The 17,835-nt window shown below is 39.8% G+C and overlaps 1 protein-coding gene across 1 annotated transcript in view; it reads left to right on the top strand.

The window, feature by feature from the left end:
• The window catches only part of LOC145764373 (uncharacterized), a 30,094-nt gene extending 17,350 nt beyond the window's left edge, over positions 1-12,744 (top strand). Inside the window, exons 10-20 of the mRNA XM_082575989.1 lie at positions 647-777; positions 1,735-1,875; positions 3,177-3,228; positions 4,502-4,596; positions 5,380-5,519; positions 5,977-6,151; positions 6,590-6,707; positions 10,179-10,347; positions 10,754-10,851; positions 11,250-11,332; positions 12,019-12,744. Coding sequence (XP_082432115.1) covers positions 647-777; positions 1,735-1,875; positions 3,177-3,228; positions 4,502-4,596; positions 5,380-5,519; positions 5,977-6,151; positions 6,590-6,707; positions 10,179-10,347; positions 10,754-10,851; positions 11,250-11,332; positions 12,019-12,183 — 1,367 coding nt within the window. The 3' untranslated portion in view covers positions 12,184-12,744. The remainder of the gene's footprint in view (positions 1-646; positions 778-1,734; positions 1,876-3,176; positions 3,229-4,501; positions 4,597-5,379; positions 5,520-5,976; positions 6,152-6,589; positions 6,708-10,178; positions 10,348-10,753; positions 10,852-11,249; positions 11,333-12,018) is intronic.
• The last annotated feature ends 5,091 nt before the right edge of the window (positions 12,745-17,835 follow it).

Below are 17,835 nucleotides of genomic sequence, written 5' to 3'. Positions count from 1 at the left end.
CGTACAAGGTTTTTGAGTTAGTTTCTATAAGAGGTTTATCGTTTGCGATTGTTTTTCGTCAACGCTGCTTTTCTTAAACTTCTGGTTACTAGAAAGCTGAATCGACGCTTTGCTTGTGTTTCGAGCCACTGGAAAAGGCTTATCGTTTTCCAGTTCACAGAAAAGTCGATTTTTCTGCCGCCTCCCCCCTTTATCGCACTTTTGTTTTATTTTATGCAAATTGCTGCAAACGATATCAGAAGTCTGCATGCTTGCCCAGATAACATTTAAAAGTTAAACCAACTGAAGCAAAGCTGATGTATGCAAATAGTGCCGTTGACAATTTGACAACACATGAGAAAATGGCGTTTTATGATATTTGAACAGCACTTTTATGACCAATAGCTAATTAACACACCAATGAATGTATAAGAAACTGGACAATTGCTCCTTGAAAAACGAATGCGTTTACAAGAGAAGTTTTGTAAATTGCAAGCCACTCTGTCCGTTTGTCGTTCAGTGAATCTCACGATATCCAAGTGGGTCGCCGTCAAACAGGCTCGGTCGAACAATAATGGCAGCTAGATTGTGTTTTTCATGAACTTTGTTTTGAACTTTGCTTTGTTTTATGAACTTTGAACTTTTCATGAATCTGAACTTTGTTTAGATGCAAGACCAACCCATCGACCAACGAATAACGACATCTCCGGACACCTGCGCCTTGTCGAACTCGTCGGTGGCGGACTGAAATGCTCTTCAAATACAATGCGCGCCGCCGTTACTTGCCAAACTCTTAAGGTAGCACTGGATTTTGCAAGGCTATTCTTCAACCGCTTTTTAATTTTAAATTGACTTCTACATCCACGCAAAATTATTTACAATACAGGTGCCATTGAAAATGAAGCCATGACAAATATGTCAGAAAATCAGTCCTTTTTCACATTGATCCATTGCTTATAGACGTTGAATCAATGATTTTGATTTGCTGGCAGGAAACAGCTTCTCATTGTGTTGTGCCTACTATTGTTTCCCGCGGAGACGTACTTTACTCTCTTACCATGGATTAGTTAGATATTACATGGACTTCTAAATAGTAGCACCTGGACTAGACACGCATTGGCCAACATGTGGCCAAACAGTTGGTACAACAGTTGGCCAACAGTGGGCCAACATGGTTAGTTACTTGGCTGTTGGCCCACTGTTGGTCAACCGTTGTACCAACTGTTTGGCCTCATGTTGGTCACTGCGTGTCCAGCCCAGGTGCTACTATTTAGAAGTCCATGGATATTACAACATTGTGTGTCTCATCTTATGCTGACGGTCTGTAGGCTATTTCCTTTGAGCCCAGGAACAGCTAAAATCGTACTATGACGTACTTGTTACTGGGCGACATAGGAATAATTTTTTGTCTCTTTATAGACCTATTGGACAAGGTTATGTTAAATTTAACAACGCTCGTTTGCTTGTTGTTCTTTTTAGCTTGGCTAGTGTGCGCACTTTGAGGGTCAGTCCTTGAACATAACATCTGGTTTTGAGCTGTTCTGCACTGCAAAAAAGTTTTGTAAAAACAGTGACCCGCCCCTTTTGGTTGCCTGTCATCCACAGGCAACATTAACAAATTTTCACTAACTGATGAGATGGAACTTCCGAGACAGCAAATCAGTCGCTTTTCAGATGATCAAATGTTAAAAATGACTGTTTTGCTGCCTGGTAATTGTCATCAAGCATTCATATTTTAACGTTTTTCTGTAATAGGAACACAAACTGAATCCCAGTCACTTCGTGTTTGGGAACGGAAATTGCACGTACAAACGCACTGATGACATGTTCCACTGGGAACTGGGTAGCAACTGTGGAATAGTGGAAGAAGACGACTCGAATCAAATGCATATAGACGTGAGTTCTGGTGGCAACATATTTGAGCTGTCGTATTTTGGGTTAATTTTAATCCCGTGCACTGCTTATTGTTATCATTTTTCAAACCAGCAACTTCACAAAATTTGTTTGTATGGCAATTATTGGATGCACTTGACATGCTGTGTAAGGAGTTAAGTTAAAAAAAAGTTGTTAAAGTATGACGATTAATCCGATTTATCACGATTTTTGTCCGCAAGGCAAATTACACCTCACAGGCTTACAAACTTGCCTTCCCAAGAAAAACATGCCAAATTGCGATCAAAAGCATTTTTAAGAAGATCATATTTCAAAAAGAAAACGTTTGTGTTTTGAACAAAACTTACCAATTATTGAATTCTCAATAGCTTCGATTTCATTACATGACTTTCTCAACCAAATTCCCAGCCAGCAAATTAGTCGTTTTTCACGTAAAAAGGGCTGATTTGGTGGTTAGGAAAATACCAACATAATATTTTTAAATGACCGTGTCTAATATATGGCGGTATAGCTACCAACAAAGATAAAAGTTGAACTACTTTGATTTGTGACATCACCATTTGCATTGACGATCGTAGCATGTGGGTTGGGATCATAACCTGACACAGAGAAGTGCAGCCCGCATTGAGATAATTCAGGACACGAACAGAACAAGTGCATGGACCTAAAATAGAAAAAAAAAACACTAACATTGTGTGATGAACTGTATCACAGCCGCAGCAATTGTTTACTAACTCTGCTTTAGGTGATAATGTTGCCATTTGTGCAACACACAGAAATTCTTATCAGGCGGCTTCAAAGTAGTAAAAAACCGCACACGTTTTGGAAAAATCTAGGCAATTTGGAAAATAATACCATATGTGTAACGAGCTGTTAGCTCTCATACTCAAACCGCGTGTCGGCTCATTGGCATATGGCGTATGCGTTTCCTTCTGTGAAAAACACTTCAAATTTGCTTCACCAGCTGAACACTATTTCCCGAGATAAGCCCTCATGAATATTTCCAATGTATGAACCCAGGCAGTTTATTACGTTGATTCAACATCAGCAGCAGTTGATTTAACGTCATCAGACGTGAAATCAATGTAAAAAAACGGTTGATTTGCTGTCTACGTGCATGCGGTTGCACTGAATTCAGTTCACGTGCAGTGAAGTTGTCATTTCTTTAGAGAGGCCAAACTTTTTGAACCAGACTTTCGAACAATTCTAAATAGCCAACCCGTTAGGACAACAGTTCATAGCATCCCGCTGTCTCGTTAAGTTACTTTTACATTCTCTTACTTCAGTTCAAGTTCTATGTTTAGTTGAAAGTTGGAGACGAGGAGGCGTCCACTCTAAAATGCCGGAAGCCAAATCGTAAGTCGCATTTACACTTTGTGTTAAGTCTAACCCATGGCCATTGCCAACTCCGTTTTTTTAATTGAAAATTTAATCATTCAAGTGCTGTTTATGTGAGAATTGAACGAGAGTCATCAACAGTTTTGTGTTTCTGTTAAGATTCAGCAAATCAGTCCTTTTGACATTGATTCAACGTCTGGAAACGTTGGATCAATGTCAAAAAGCATTAATATATTAGGCAGTATATCAAGCATCGGGGGATGAGAAGATAAGGTTCTCATAATACTAAGCCATCGGCACTAACGAGAGTAGGGTGGCCAGTTCCTTTCTCTCGGCCGCCTTTACTTCAGCAACTACGCCCACCCAATTTATTACACCCTGGGTAGAGGTGAGCGGTGTTTTTCAACAACCAGCATGAGCCGGGAGTCGAACCAGGATTGCGTGATGGGAAAGCAAGTGCCTTATCCGCTGCGCCATCTACCGCTAATATCAAAAGCGGCTAATATCGTTTAAAAATTACTTTGTAACTACCAAAGTAATAGTGCTGTCGGAAAAGCTTATGCGATATTACTGGGCCCATTCATAAGCTTTGAGTTTGCAATATCGATTTGTCTTCAGTGACACGCGGAGTATGCTTCCTCATTGCCACACACATCATATCCGCCAGGGCCGCAGTTGCTTTAAACTATTTGCATATACAGTATGTTAATCGAAAATTAAACAGCAAATCTACATTCTGCTTAGTCTGTTGCGAGTCGCATAGTTTTGCAATGCAAAACTGCAAAAAACAGACTTTCGCGGTCTTTTGAAGTGATTTTGCTTGTGTTGTGTGCAGCAACTGACACAGATCTGACGACATTATGTTAACGTCACGTGACACAGATCTGACGACCTTATGTTAACGTCACGCCACGCCTACCTTGTTGTTTGGGTTGGTGCGAGTGTAGTATCGATTTGGTTCTGGTTGATTCATCGCGTCTCACATCTTCAGTGTTGCATAATTAATTTGCCAGGGCTGGCATTTTTCCAGTTGTTTCAGATGGTGTTCTGAAACTTATAATCGCCATTTTAAACCAGGCGTCTACCGACTTCTAACAAGTTTTGTTGCGAAACATAATGAATTGATTTAGGTACCCAAGATTTCATTGACAAACAGTAAAATAGTCTCTTTTTTCCTGTGCTTTGGAGCGAAGCTTATTTGTCCTCTATCGTGTGCCATCAAGGAGTTCATTCAACATTTCCTAATATTTTATCTAATTATCTTAAAAATCTTTCATTTTCCCACCTTCAGCTATCAAGCTTTCGGTTTTCAAAGATTTGGAAAGGGAACACAAAGTGCGGTTTCCTCAAACAGTTTCGATAGGAAACCAAGTTTTTTACGTCCAGGTGAGCTCTTATAAGACTGCGTGACATAATTAATTAAAAAGTGGTAGTTTTTCTGAGCGACTGGGCTTGAAACACAAGTTTAATGCCAGATGTGGCAGGTATTTTACCCAGCAAGCAAATTAATCCCGTTTTACATTGATTTAACGTCTGCAGACGTTAAATCAATGTTTAGAAGGGCTGATTTGCTATTTTTCATAACAAGTCGCTGAAGACTACAGTAATTATTAATTAATTATAGGCTGTATAAAAAATATTCAAGCCAGAAAAAATCGCCCTTTTTTACATCATCGCAACGTCTCACTACATAGAAATGATGTAAAAACGGAAACTTTTGCTGGCACTTTGCTCAACAATTGACCAATCCAAAAAACATTGCCTCGTTTCATTTTTTAACCACTCGTTACTTGCGATAGCAAGCATAGACTAAAACTCAATAACATTTGTCCATTTTTTGCTTTGAAATTTAATTCAGCGTATAGGAGTGGTTTGCTCTCTATCCTGTGTTCCAAGAACTGCAAACTAATGTTCAACCACAGAATAAAAATAATAATAGCTTTTTCAATAGAAATCGTTGTACTTCCTCAAAAGTCGATTATAGCAGGCAATAATGCAACGAAGACCGAATCGGATACCGGTAGTAGATTTTTTTCAGAGGAATTTTTACTAGATGGAATTTTTTTCGGGAAGATGTTTACCTGCATTTGACCGAAACAGCAATTTACTGCTGTCATCATTCGGCAATCGACTTCAGACGCGTGTTTATGTTTTTGTTTACTGGAACAGGTCAACTACACCGATTTTGACAAACAAAATTCTTTGTCCGTCCATTTGGAGAAATGCGTTCTGGTCAGCCGCACGACTTCCACCAGATGTGTGCATTGCTCTCTCGTCCATAACAACTGCCCTGTTGACGAATCAACCAGGTTAGTTGATTTTATCGCATTTGATATTAGATCAACGCCCGATACGCTTGAGTAGAGTGGACCCAGTTAGCTAAATCCTTCTTTTTTACATTGATTCAACGTCTACAGGCAGAAGGTATTTTGCTGGCTGGGATGTTGTATAACTTCCTCAGCACACAGCACCAATGGCGTTTCCAAGAATCATCTAAAGCTAAGCATTTTTGGAACGCTGCATTTGGTGTAGAAGGCGCTTCGAGGCAAAACTGTGACTCATCCTCTATCAAAGAGTTTTTCTTTTGTTGTTGTGTGTGTCAGTTCGGAAAACCTGACATTTTTTTCCAGGTCACAAAACCTTTTTTCACAATGATTCAACATCTCCAGAATGCAAAAGAAAAGGAACTCGCTAGCAAATTTTGGAATAACAAGCCAGAGCGTATACTGTATTTACTATTTACCGTTGAATTGCGTCTTGTTTCAGCTTCTTGAGGCCTTTTGGAGCTGACCACACCCAGCAAGTTTTCCTCTTCTCCGTCCAGCAGATCTTGGAAGATAATGTGACCGGCCTTTACGATCTGTCTTGCACGGTGTCGAGTTGCATGTCCAAACACACATTTCCAAATATGTACGGATTGTACGCACCTTCCCTACCCACGGTTGGTATATCTTCACTGATTGCCTCTTGAAAAATCAGTGGTTGTTTTTCTGGACAGACTCGCTTTGTTGCCAGAAAGAAACGCGATGAAAACAATGAAAGTTTAAATTCACTGTCAGTCTTGTCGATTCCTCTTTGACGAGATCGGGAATACTGTTTTTTAACGTATACTTGTTTTTTAACGATTAGTTTAAGCGTTTCGGTTTATTTTCCTTTAGTTTAAATTTGCACATTTTTAAAATGATCTAACTATCAGGCTTGCAATGAACGTCGCTTTTTTGTATTGTGCATTTTATAGTATTCCAGACGACAAAATCCGTCGTTTTTGACGACAGAAAATGACAAATTTTGCTGTCTGAGTCTCCCATATGCAACATTGGCAATGGAGAGCTGCAACTTTTATTTTAGTTTAAATTGTTGATGTTCAATTAACTTTCAGTGTACGCATGAAAATGGAGCTGAATGCGAGGCAAGCCACAGGGATAAGGAAATGCCTTCCGAAAGAGACTCCTTGAAACTCACCGCCGGTCCATTCCACTTTTCTCCACTTCAACCAGGTGCATACATGTCCCAGCTTGGCTAAGGCTGAAGACGTTGAAACGATGTAAAAAATGGCGGCTTTTAGTCACCGAATTGTTTTCACTGCACTGCATATCCCAGGCTGCAAATCAGTCGTTTTTTTGCAATGTAAAAATCACAGTTTTTGCTGTCTGGGTAGGACGTGGACGTTGGTATCAACACAAATGCCTGCTTTTCTTTTGAACAGCAACGCTGTATTATCAAGTCAGTGAAAACTGCCATTTTTACACAGTTTTAACGGATATCAATCAATTATGTGCTTCATCGACTGAACGAACTAAAAGGTGGTCAGAACAAGATTGTTTTTCAAAAAATTCTCTATCAAGGTCACAATCAACTCTCTTGTTTCACATACTACCGCTACAAAGCAATAGTATGCCCCTGCTAGCGAAATAATGTTCACAGACGTTAAATTAATGTAAAAAGGTGGATGTCACCAGCTGGATGTGATAGCGAGATACGGTTTTTCTGGTGATTGGGAAAGTCGGCAATTTTCTTGCTGGCATTCAAACCTGTAATTCATTCGCGTGCAAGAATAGTTGACCACACTAAACTTGCCTGCAAACTAGTATTTTTACATTCTCGTACGTTGAATCAATGTAAAAAGAACTTAATTTATTGAATGCGACGTATGAACGTCGTTGTCTGGCAATAATAGGGTTGTTTTTACATCTGTTTTACACACAAAAAGACAAAACGGAGCCGAAAATTGTTCCCTGGCTGACCAGCTTAGGCGTGGCGGTGACGTCACTTTGGATTGGTCAAACGATTTTTTCGTAAACAATCTCGAGCGGTACGTCTCCATTCTATTCTCTTTATTCTCTTTTTTGCATCCACTTCAGAGCAACGACAAGAATGTGTACCTCGCACCGCTGTGATGTTTGTGAACGTTGTAAAGCCGCAATTGTTACAATCCGCCATACTTCCGTTGACCGCGTGAGCGATCGATCAGCGAGCAAGAGATTTCTAGTTATTTTTCTTTGGTCATTTCTTTCTTTTTTATCCTTTGTTTGCTCAAGAGAGCGATTGAAATGGCAAAGGTTATTTATTGAAATCATGGCTGGCCTACTTATGCTTTGCGCGCACTTGTAGTAACCGATGAGATCTTCACAAATACCATGTCGTCCTTCAATTGCTAGCTGCACGCTACGCTTTGTAGTTCGTACAATATTTTCACATGAAACTTAGCATATTGTTTACATTCACAAAAAATAACCAAAAACAACGTCATTTTTTTTGTGGCTCGTACGATGAAATTCAATCTCAATTGAAGGAAACTCGTAATTCCGTTGCCCAAACATACTCACTGCTTGAAGCTGACTCGACTTATCTGAATGAACGTTTGCGAGAGAAGTCGACTTTTCGTTGCTTGACGTTGAAATAGATGGTGTGACGTCACCGCACGTCACTGTTGTAGTTTCTGGGATTATTTCACCATCTCTCGTGAACTCTAAACAACTGTGTGTGGTCATTGGTTGAGCGCTGTGACCTTAGGCGAATAGCAACATAATTAGGTCATGCCTTTCTTATCGTGGCTTCTCTCTCTTTTGTGAGTGGTCATTTGCTGTGTCCCCAAATATTTGTGTAACAAAATCGCGGTCTCATCGTATGACTTAGTACTGCTGTTGCTCATGCTTGTTTACCATCATCAAAGGCTACTCATGTGTGACAATGCTCACAAGCGGCCAATCAGAGCCCAGCTCAGTTGTGACGGGCTGCAATACAAACGTCGTTTTCTCAACATAGAGTTAATGGTTTCCGTTTTAGATTGCCGTCCCTTCGCGAAGGATACTTGTCTTTTTTAGGTTCAATCATTGCCCGAGGACATTGCCAGACAGCAAAAGACGTCAAAATAACGGATTTTGCTGCCAGAGATATTTCAGCGTGAAATATGTTAAGCCAAGTTAAGAATTGAATGCCACAGGATTTAGATTGAGTGGACATCAAACACCAGTTCCTTTTACATTGATTCAACGTATGCAGACATTGGTTTAGTTAGTGTGCATGTCATGCAATGAAATTAGCTTTAATCACTGGATTTTTGTTTCACATTGAATAGTTAGGTTTGGCATGAAACTGAGTTTCACGATTGCGAAAAAACATAGCCCAGTCTTTTTCATTTCCTCGAATAATTTGTTTTTTTTTAGTTCTTCTTACTACCCACTTAATTTCAGATTACCACATTATAGCAACTGGAAATTTATTAGGGATCTATTGTAAAGCATTAGTGCACTTGCCTTGTGGTAAAATTTTCAAGGCGTTGGAACACGCCTACACACATCTAGCTATTGCGTTTGTAGACATTCAATGTCTGCAGAAATTTTATAGTTTTTCCTGTAAATTCGATGTCTGAATGAAGGGACATGATTTGCTTGCTGACATGTCATCTCGAATTATTTTCGAATGTTCTGTCACCGCAGTTTTATTTACTATAAACATAATAGCGAAGCGACCACGATGCTAATTTGCAAGCAAACCTCATGTCAAGTCACCACAGCCACAACCATTCTTTGATGTACCTACTGCGGTTATACCGGTTCCATGTCCAGCTTAATTGCTTGCAGTGAAGCCCACAGATGGCTTTGGGCAGAATTGTCGCATGCCAGAAAGAAAGCCACACGTCAGTGGTGGTAGTAAAGTTGTATCAACCTCAAAATGTAGTTTGTCTTTTGCGGCGATGTACACTTTACGTTTTTGTTTTATGTACGTTTTGTTTTGCATCCAAACAAAAATAAATGACCATTCATCATACGGTTCGCCTGGCATGTGGTGAGATTTCGCAGGCCTATGTTTGTTGGAAGCATTGAGCAGCGAGCAATACAGCCAAATGTGCTAAACTTTTTCAGTTTTTTTCCTGTACCTCACACTGTTAAGCCACTGTTTCCAAGGTCTTCATACTAATAATGTCCGGAGATTGCAAAGCGGCTTCATCTATGAGAGACCCTACTTTGATACCACCATCTAATCATAACTAAGGCACTAATCTCGAGATTGTTATTCTGAAAGCGTAATAAAGACGGTGTTATTACTTGACACAGCCTGTATCAACTATTCACACCTACTAAGTTGATATTTTAACGTGCAATTGAGAGGATGGCGGTGGGTTGGCGCAGCGGATAAGGCGTTGGCCTGTTGATAATGCAAACCTGGTTCGACACCCGGCCTACGCTTGTTGTTGATAAACACCGCTCACCTTTATCCAGGGTGTAACAAATTGGGTGGGCGTAGTTGCTCAAAGAAAGGCATCCGAGTGAAAAGAAACTGGCCACCCTACTCTCGTTGTGCCGAGCATACTGAGAACCTTATCTTCTCCTCCCGATGCCTAGTAACCAAGTGTGGGACCACTACCCAGACAGCAAAATCCGTCATTTTTTAAATGACCGATTTTGCTGTCAGGGTATAGCATCACAAAGACGCTAATTTTCAACCTTAACTAGTCAGTTTTTTAGACGTTCCCGTGAAGCCTATGGCCAAGATGGACTCGCGACTTATCATCGTCATCATGACGGTCATCGGCTTCGTCATTGGGGTTCTGTTCATGGTGTCGCTTTGCTGCATAAGGAATTACTTCAATCGCAAATCGCCAACAACCAACAGCTCTTTGTACAACCAAGTCAAGTAGGTGTCGTTCGTATTGTTTGTAAATCGTTGCTTGATGAAAATTTAACGTCAAATTACTTTGAATCAAAGCATAATGAAAAAACGATTGCAGATTATGGGGCAAATGTTTTTATATGACTATGAAGCAGGAATCCAAATAAGTGTGATATTACGCCTCGTTGAAGACAAACCTGTCGGGGGGGGGGTGGGGTAAATTTATTGACTTGATCGAAAAATAGGAAGGGTTCACATGCTTCCATATATGATGCAGTTTATACTGTATTACATGCTGTGGTGAATTTAATTCTTTTGATAATTAGAATTTACCCCCATGGGATCAATTACCCTTATTCTATTTAATGCGGTTAGAAAATCTGGTATATTCTTATTCTCTTGACCCTTAGCAATATCTTTGTCATTCTAGTAGCTACGTGGGCAGCACTGAAGACAACTACACGGAGCTACAACAACCGCTCGCCGGCAATAGCCAACAGACCAACTTCGTAGTCGGTTGCAGATACAGTAAGAATCAATTATTTTCAAATTAAACTAGCTTGATGTTGATTATTTATTGATGTTGGTTTTTGAAATTATGAGGTTATGTTGTTTGCTCAGTAGAGAATATCTATTTTCTAACTTTGGTAGAGGGTTTGCTTTCATGCACCAAAGGCAAGCGAGCCCAGCATAGTAATATATTTCACATACTGTACTTATAAATAATAATCGAACTTTTTCGATTTTACAAAGCCCTCACCAGGAATCTGAATTTTTGTGCATAAATTTATTCGACTTTTTACTTATTCTTCACTACTGATTCTTACTAAGTGACTATTTGGGATTGAACAGCAAAAAAATAGTTCATTGGTTGCATTACCGTTAAATGACATTGTTTCGCTACAACGTGTTCATGATATTTACAGATCGGGATGCGCAGGAGAACGGAAACACCACGAACGATTCAAAGACGTTTTCCCAGGAAGCAATTTTGGACACCCTAGAGAAAGTATGTATCTGGTTTGTTGACTTTTCTCACCAACAAAATATCTGGTCGCCAGAGAGAAGTGGTGATAGTAGATGTATTTGCCAAAACACGCACTCTTTGACCTTTCACAAATTACAGTTCACGAAAAGAAATACTAAACTTTTTGTAATGCTTGTGAAGTGAAGATATAGTGCTTACTGGTACATCTCATGCAAAGATAGGGTTGTGTAATGCCCATACATTTGGTCTCAGTCATAATTTTTTTAAGTACGTGCTATACCCAACTTACTACATCGTCTGTTTTACCGATGGGTGACAGCGTCTACCGACGCTCAAAAAGACCAGGGTTCGAAACCTGTTCAGAGCACACGGCAATATCCGGAGATTTTAAAACTTTTCCTAATCCCCTTCATTTAGCGAAATGTTTCCATAACCAGGCACAATCTTGAAATACGAAAAACTTCTACAACTTATTTTGCTCTGGATCTGTATTGATCGTCTTCCACATTCAGGCTATGCGTTTAGCTGGCGTTAGTTGCTCTAACCTTGCAATAGAGATATCCAAATGGGCCTGTTTAAAAAATATTTTTTTACCAAGCCGATGTTGGTTGATTAAGCCTTAAATCATCCAACAGAGGGTCAGGCATCAAGAAAGTTTTTATTTTTCTTGGTAAAACTGATCATCAAAATTGTTTTTAAATTTCCAGACTTCTGAAACCAACCCTTCGTGGCAACGACTTCAACAAACCGACAATGGAAGCACAGACAGTGGCTACCCGCCTCAAGGCCACCAGTCTACATCAAGCAGCAGCAGCAGCAGCAGTAGCAGCAACGTGTCATTGCTGTCGTCTCGTGATGCCGCGACAGCTTGAGTGCGCGGCTGCGCCGATGACGTAACCAGGAAATCAAATGACGTCATGTTGCCCTGTCGTTTTTGTTTACACGAAAATCCTCATTTTTTTATGTCAAGTTCTTGTTCTAAAGCCTCAAGTTTCAGAATTGTATCCTGCCTCCCCGCCATCGCGACCATTTATGTGCAACTTACAAAGGTATCCAATAATAATTGCTCTGGGGATGGGTTGAACTTTACCCCGTTTTACACGAGGTCACAACGGTCCCGCCATCCCGTATCTCACTTCAATGATTTAGTAAACAAGATCAAGAGACCTTAGTTTAAGTCTTTTGAAAAGCAGATGACTCTATTTTCGCGAGACCGCTCCCAATCGACTTGAATGGCTGCCAGCTACCAACAACGTCATTGTTTCGAGGGCTGGAAGAAAATGACACTTTTGTGACCAGATTCCATACCTTGACAACGGCTTGGTCGTGGCGAGGCCTTAACCTGCTTCCAAAATTGGTCATTTTGAATATTCAACGTCATTTTTACGGTCATTTTTAATATTTTACAAGTTTCAACGTCTGCAGACGTTGAAATAATGTAAAAATGACCAATTTTGCTAGCTGGGTGCTCATCCCTGTAGCTTTTGTGAAGTTCATTACTTTGGCCTCTAATGTTGCTTTCTCTGTCTGATGATAGATTTCGCTTGAATCAGCTACAAATGATACCTCAATGTGCGTTTATACCTCGTATTATTATGATGATGATAATGTTTCTTTTGACTGCTCTAGTGTGTGCTTTTTTCTCATCGATGTGTTTTTTTTTTGCAAATTTTTCTTAGTTGAGAAAACCCGGCGCCTTATCGCATTCAACATTGTATGGGGGCCATTTCATTAGCTGGGGATATTGTATCGTTGTTTTGAGATAGAAGCGTCGTAGCTATGGTATGTTTGTGTTAAATTGCGATATTATAATGTTTGTCGACCGCACAAGATTTTGAAAACCTTATCCTCAAATAAAGACGACTTGTGCCGTTTCAAATTTTTCTCTCTCTATCTCTCCCCCGACGCCGCACGCATTTACTGCATTTTAAACAAAGACGACTTTTACATTATACCTCATGCATAATTGTGCTGTGTATAGAAACGACAAAAATTTACGGTTGTTTGGCGTTTTGGTGGACATTGGAATGTAGTGTTAAGCATTCCATTTTGCTTGTTCACTGAAAAAAAAATTTTTTCGCTTCTACAATGTCTGTAGATTTTGCAATTATGTAAAAATAGCAACGTATAGTCTTTTGTTTGTAAACTTTATAGACATGCCCGTAATATAAGTTTGGTAGCTGGGGAAATTGATTCGCCAAGGGGACGTTAACGTATCGAATAAAGGTAAAGTAGTCCCCCCTTAAGGTTATTGTTTTGACTCTATCATTAATTGAGTTGTTAGAAGTAGTGCTTTGTCGAAAATGATCAGTTTGTTCAATGGCCTGTCTCAAAACCTGGCAAATCTCTCGAAATTTCGCTTGTTTCCATGATAACCTTGTATAATCTGAATGTGCGGGCAAAAACACGCCTACGGTGTTCCTAGGTTATTTGCTGTGTATTTTAGAATGAGTTTTTAGAATTCTTTTTGGTTTTATTGTATGAAAAGTTCCGCCGTGTAGCTGCGGCCTAGTTCTACTCCCCAAAAATGTTCCGTCTTGTTCAGAGCCTTATCGTTTCTGCTTCCATCGAATATATTTCCTTTTTTCGTAACTTCTCACACCCGGATAGCAAAATGGTTTCTTTTTACATTGATCCAACGTCTGCAAACATAAAGTAGACGGGTGTAAAATGGAGGATTTTGCATTTCAAACACACGTTGTTTTGACATAAGTTCAACTCGACGCGAAACATGCGATGGGTCAATTTTTTTGGATTGTTTGTCGGGCCGTGCTTAGTACGAACAATCGTGCGTTATAAGTTCATTTTCGTAAAGAAAGTTCTTCAGTTATCGTTTACACCTCGAATATTGCTGCGAGGTTTTTTGATTGACGCTTTTCCTCGCTTTCGAACAGTTCCAAACGTTGTGGATACGTTTCTACGACGTTAATTGATCGATACAATATTTTGTCTTTGTATGTCCACAAACTATGTCACGCTTGAGTGGGTATGTGTGGACGCGTGCTGTTTGCTGTGCCAATGGTGCCCCCCATCAAGTCTCATTGAGCAGCCCCCTTGGCCCAACATATTAGCCACGCGATGCTAATGTTCTCTTCTGCCAAGCATTTTTTTTAATTTCATTGTTACATTTGCCGTTTTATCGACGTAATTTTATTTCCAAGAAAAGAATGTGACTTTTACTTTGCTAAAGTTCCTTACCTTTTCCCCTTTCATCCACTTCATTTAATCGAAAAACAGATTAACCTTTTCGAAAGTTTACCTTCTCATTAAAATTCGTTTCCCATATGAATCTTAACTTGGCGGTCGAGACTTTGTTGCTTAGTCAATACTCATCTAGCAAAAGTTCCCTTTTTACATCGTTTCAACGTCGCTAATCAATGGAAAAACTGCGAATTGTCTTGCTAGGTAAGAACCAAAGTGTATTCTGGGCGATTTGTTGAGGTGGCTGTAGTCAATTTAGGGAGCACCAACGGTAGCCCAGGGAGCAAAATTGATCATTTTTACACGTTGAATCAATGTAAAAATGAGCAATTTTTTTTAATTGTTTTTTTACATTAATTCGACGTCTCCAGACGTTGAATCAATGTGAAAAACGGTTGATTTGCTGTCTGGGTTGTTGTTCAAAGCGTTGTTGCATTGCAATGGAAAATTATAAATTCCACATTGATCACAGATGTATGGTTTCGAAGCCAGGCTGAACCACTGGCTCTGAATTCGATCATCAAAATTCACAAGTCCCCAACCAGCAAATCAGTCCTTATTAACATTGATTCAACGTCTCCAGACGTAAAAAAGAGCTGGTTTGCTTGCTGGGTAATGGATATGTTCTTGGGGGTGCGTCTCTTTGCAGAGAGACTTGGTAGTCTTGTATATATAATATGTATGACAAAAAGATTGTCTTTTCGTGCTTTCGTGCTATTGTTCGCCAATGTTGGGGAGAGGAAGTTGATATACCCCTTCCTGTAGTTTGGTTTTTACTCCCTCAATGTAAAATTCTTTACAAGTAGATATTTTTGTGTCAAGCTTTGTTTTTCTGCCATTTTTCTGTTAAATTGTTGAATCAACGTGAAATACGGTTGAAATGAGATAATTCGCTACACTAGCAAATTGATACCAAGGCAAAATTTCCCACCATGCTCTTGCGTTTACTTTTGAAAAATTGCTTCTCTTTACGTTGAGTCAACGTCTGAAGACGTCAAATCAATTTAAAAACAACAATTTTGATGGCTAGGTTTGTTGTTTGAATTTTCACATTGCTAGATGTTGAAAAATGGCAACTTTTACTTGTCGAACAATGAAGGGCCGTTTATATTTTACCCTGTTGTGGCAAGCGTCAAGTAACCCCTAGCCCCCTCGCCTTTTCCAATTAGATAGTTTTGAACCCCCGTTTTTAGGATATTATGGTATTGGACGTTCCTTTGGCAGGTGGCCAAAGCTACTGGATATTCAATTTGTAATCATTTTTAAACGTCCGATGTACATGCCTCAGATACCGCGTTAAAAACACCTGAAAATAACCGTCGTTTTGCGTTGTTTCAACAAAACATTTTTGAACATGTGTGCTCAGGGCATTTTACTAACAGTACGATATTGTGCTTTATCATGTGTGGATTCATGTTGTTGTGTTGCATCACGCGCATCCTGCTATCCCAGACAGCAAAATTTGTCGATCTTACATTGAATCAACGTCTGCAGTCGTTGAGTTATTGTGAAAATGATGGATTTTTCTGTCTGGCTAGTCTCACTTGCGTAGCTCTGTTGCTGTTTTTCATGCCTACCTCCGGTCATCTTGTGTTTCCTTAACTTATATCAGTGCTGACTGACTTCTAGAAAATTCTGATGCTACTTTTTCATTTCTGTTTCAATCAAAGCCTAACTTTGTCTCTGGGTGCATTAAGAACATTGTGTCAAAGCAAAAACCAAATTCTCATTGATCAAACCTTTTTTTGTGTAAGTGCTTCAAAATAAAGTGACATTATTTAACCGTTTTATTCGATATGAAATCCTCCCAACATCAAAATAATGTGATAGATATTGAATATTTTTTTACGTGGCCATGGGTTAGTTATTATTTTGCAACTGACATGGCTCACGTTTGAAGGTAACTCTTGTAACATCTCAGCCAGCAAACTGGCACCTTTTTACCTTTATTCAACGTTTGCAGACGGCGAATCAATGCAAAAAAGGACTGATTTTCTGACTGAGATTCAAATGGAGTGCATCGTAACCCAGACAAACCAACCTCTACCTCCAACATGTTAAAAATATCATCGTTTCAATGTTTAGAGATGTTAAATCAATGTCAATGGTATTTGTGGTGGTACTGCCCAGTGCAACATGTCTTTTGTTTCTCTTTGTGCTTGATCGTTCTTGAATGTCTTCTGTAGTGGAAGTCTCACTGTCACAAGGTCCCCAACTCCCCAACCAGCTGCAGTCTTCTGCAGACGCTGAATTAATGTAAAAATGTTTGATATGTTTACTGGGTTAAAATACAAAAAAGCAAGAATCTGTCATTAAAATTAACTGCGTGGAGTCGCAGACTTTTCTACCTGTTGTAACTTCGCCAAAACTTTTTCTGATAAGCCGCTTGCGTACAGATTACTTTTTTGAATATCTAAAGACATTTTAAAGACGTAAAACTGGTCACAGACGTTCAGTCTCCCCTCAAACGTGGCCAACACCAATTGTGCTAACTGTGTATCTTATTGCCGTTGAGACTTCCACCGAAGATACAACCACATGTTCATGCGAAATAGCGATCGCGTTGTTCTCTTCGTGACCCGACCTCAATAACATAGCTGTTTGTGTATAACATGTGATGATGGTCTTTGCAGAATCAGTTGTAGCAGATATCAAAGTGTAGCAGAGGATGCAGTTGCCCGGCCCCTCTTTTGAAGGGCCCTCGGACGTGGAAAAATCAGTTAAACTCGCCCCTGGGTATACAGCAGCTAGCATTGTTTAAACTTGTCAGGACGGTAGGCACTTTAACATGCAGATATCCAATCCAGCACGAACCAATCAGATGTTACGTTGTCTGTCCAATTGTGACCATTCAAGCATTCAGCCAGAGACTTGATTACTACTTTGAACTTTGTTCGGTAATTACAGAAGAAAAAAGAGCTATAGCAGTGGTGGGAATCAAACCCACGTAAATGAAATGACTACTACCGCCCTAACCCAATGCGCCAAGCCAACCGATGGCAAAGCGATGACTTGATTTAGCTAGAATTTGCGTTTTTCCTTTGTTCCTTCTAAACGCAACCTTGATGACGTCATGAACAGCGTAGCTTCTGATTGGTTCGTGCTGGATTGGATATCTGCATGTTAAAGTGCCTACCTGTCAGGACAGACGCAGCAAATGTTTCATTGACAAATCCCAAGCAAAACGATTGCTGGAGGAAATGTTTATATTTTATTGACGTAACTACGTATATTGGCATACTGCAGCATACAGCAATGCGCTGCTTTTTATCACCCGGTGCCGGTGGTGTTTGCGTGCTGGGGAAACAACAAGCTGATCTCGG

Source organism: Aplidium turbinatum, chromosome 2, assembly GCF_918807975.1.
Source record: "Aplidium turbinatum chromosome 2, kaAplTurb1.1, whole genome shotgun sequence".
NCBI lineage: Eukaryota > Metazoa > Chordata > Ascidiacea > Aplousobranchia > Polyclinidae > Aplidium > Aplidium turbinatum.
Note: the sequence above shows the minus strand (reverse complement) of the source record. Positions and strands in the feature narration are given on the sequence as shown.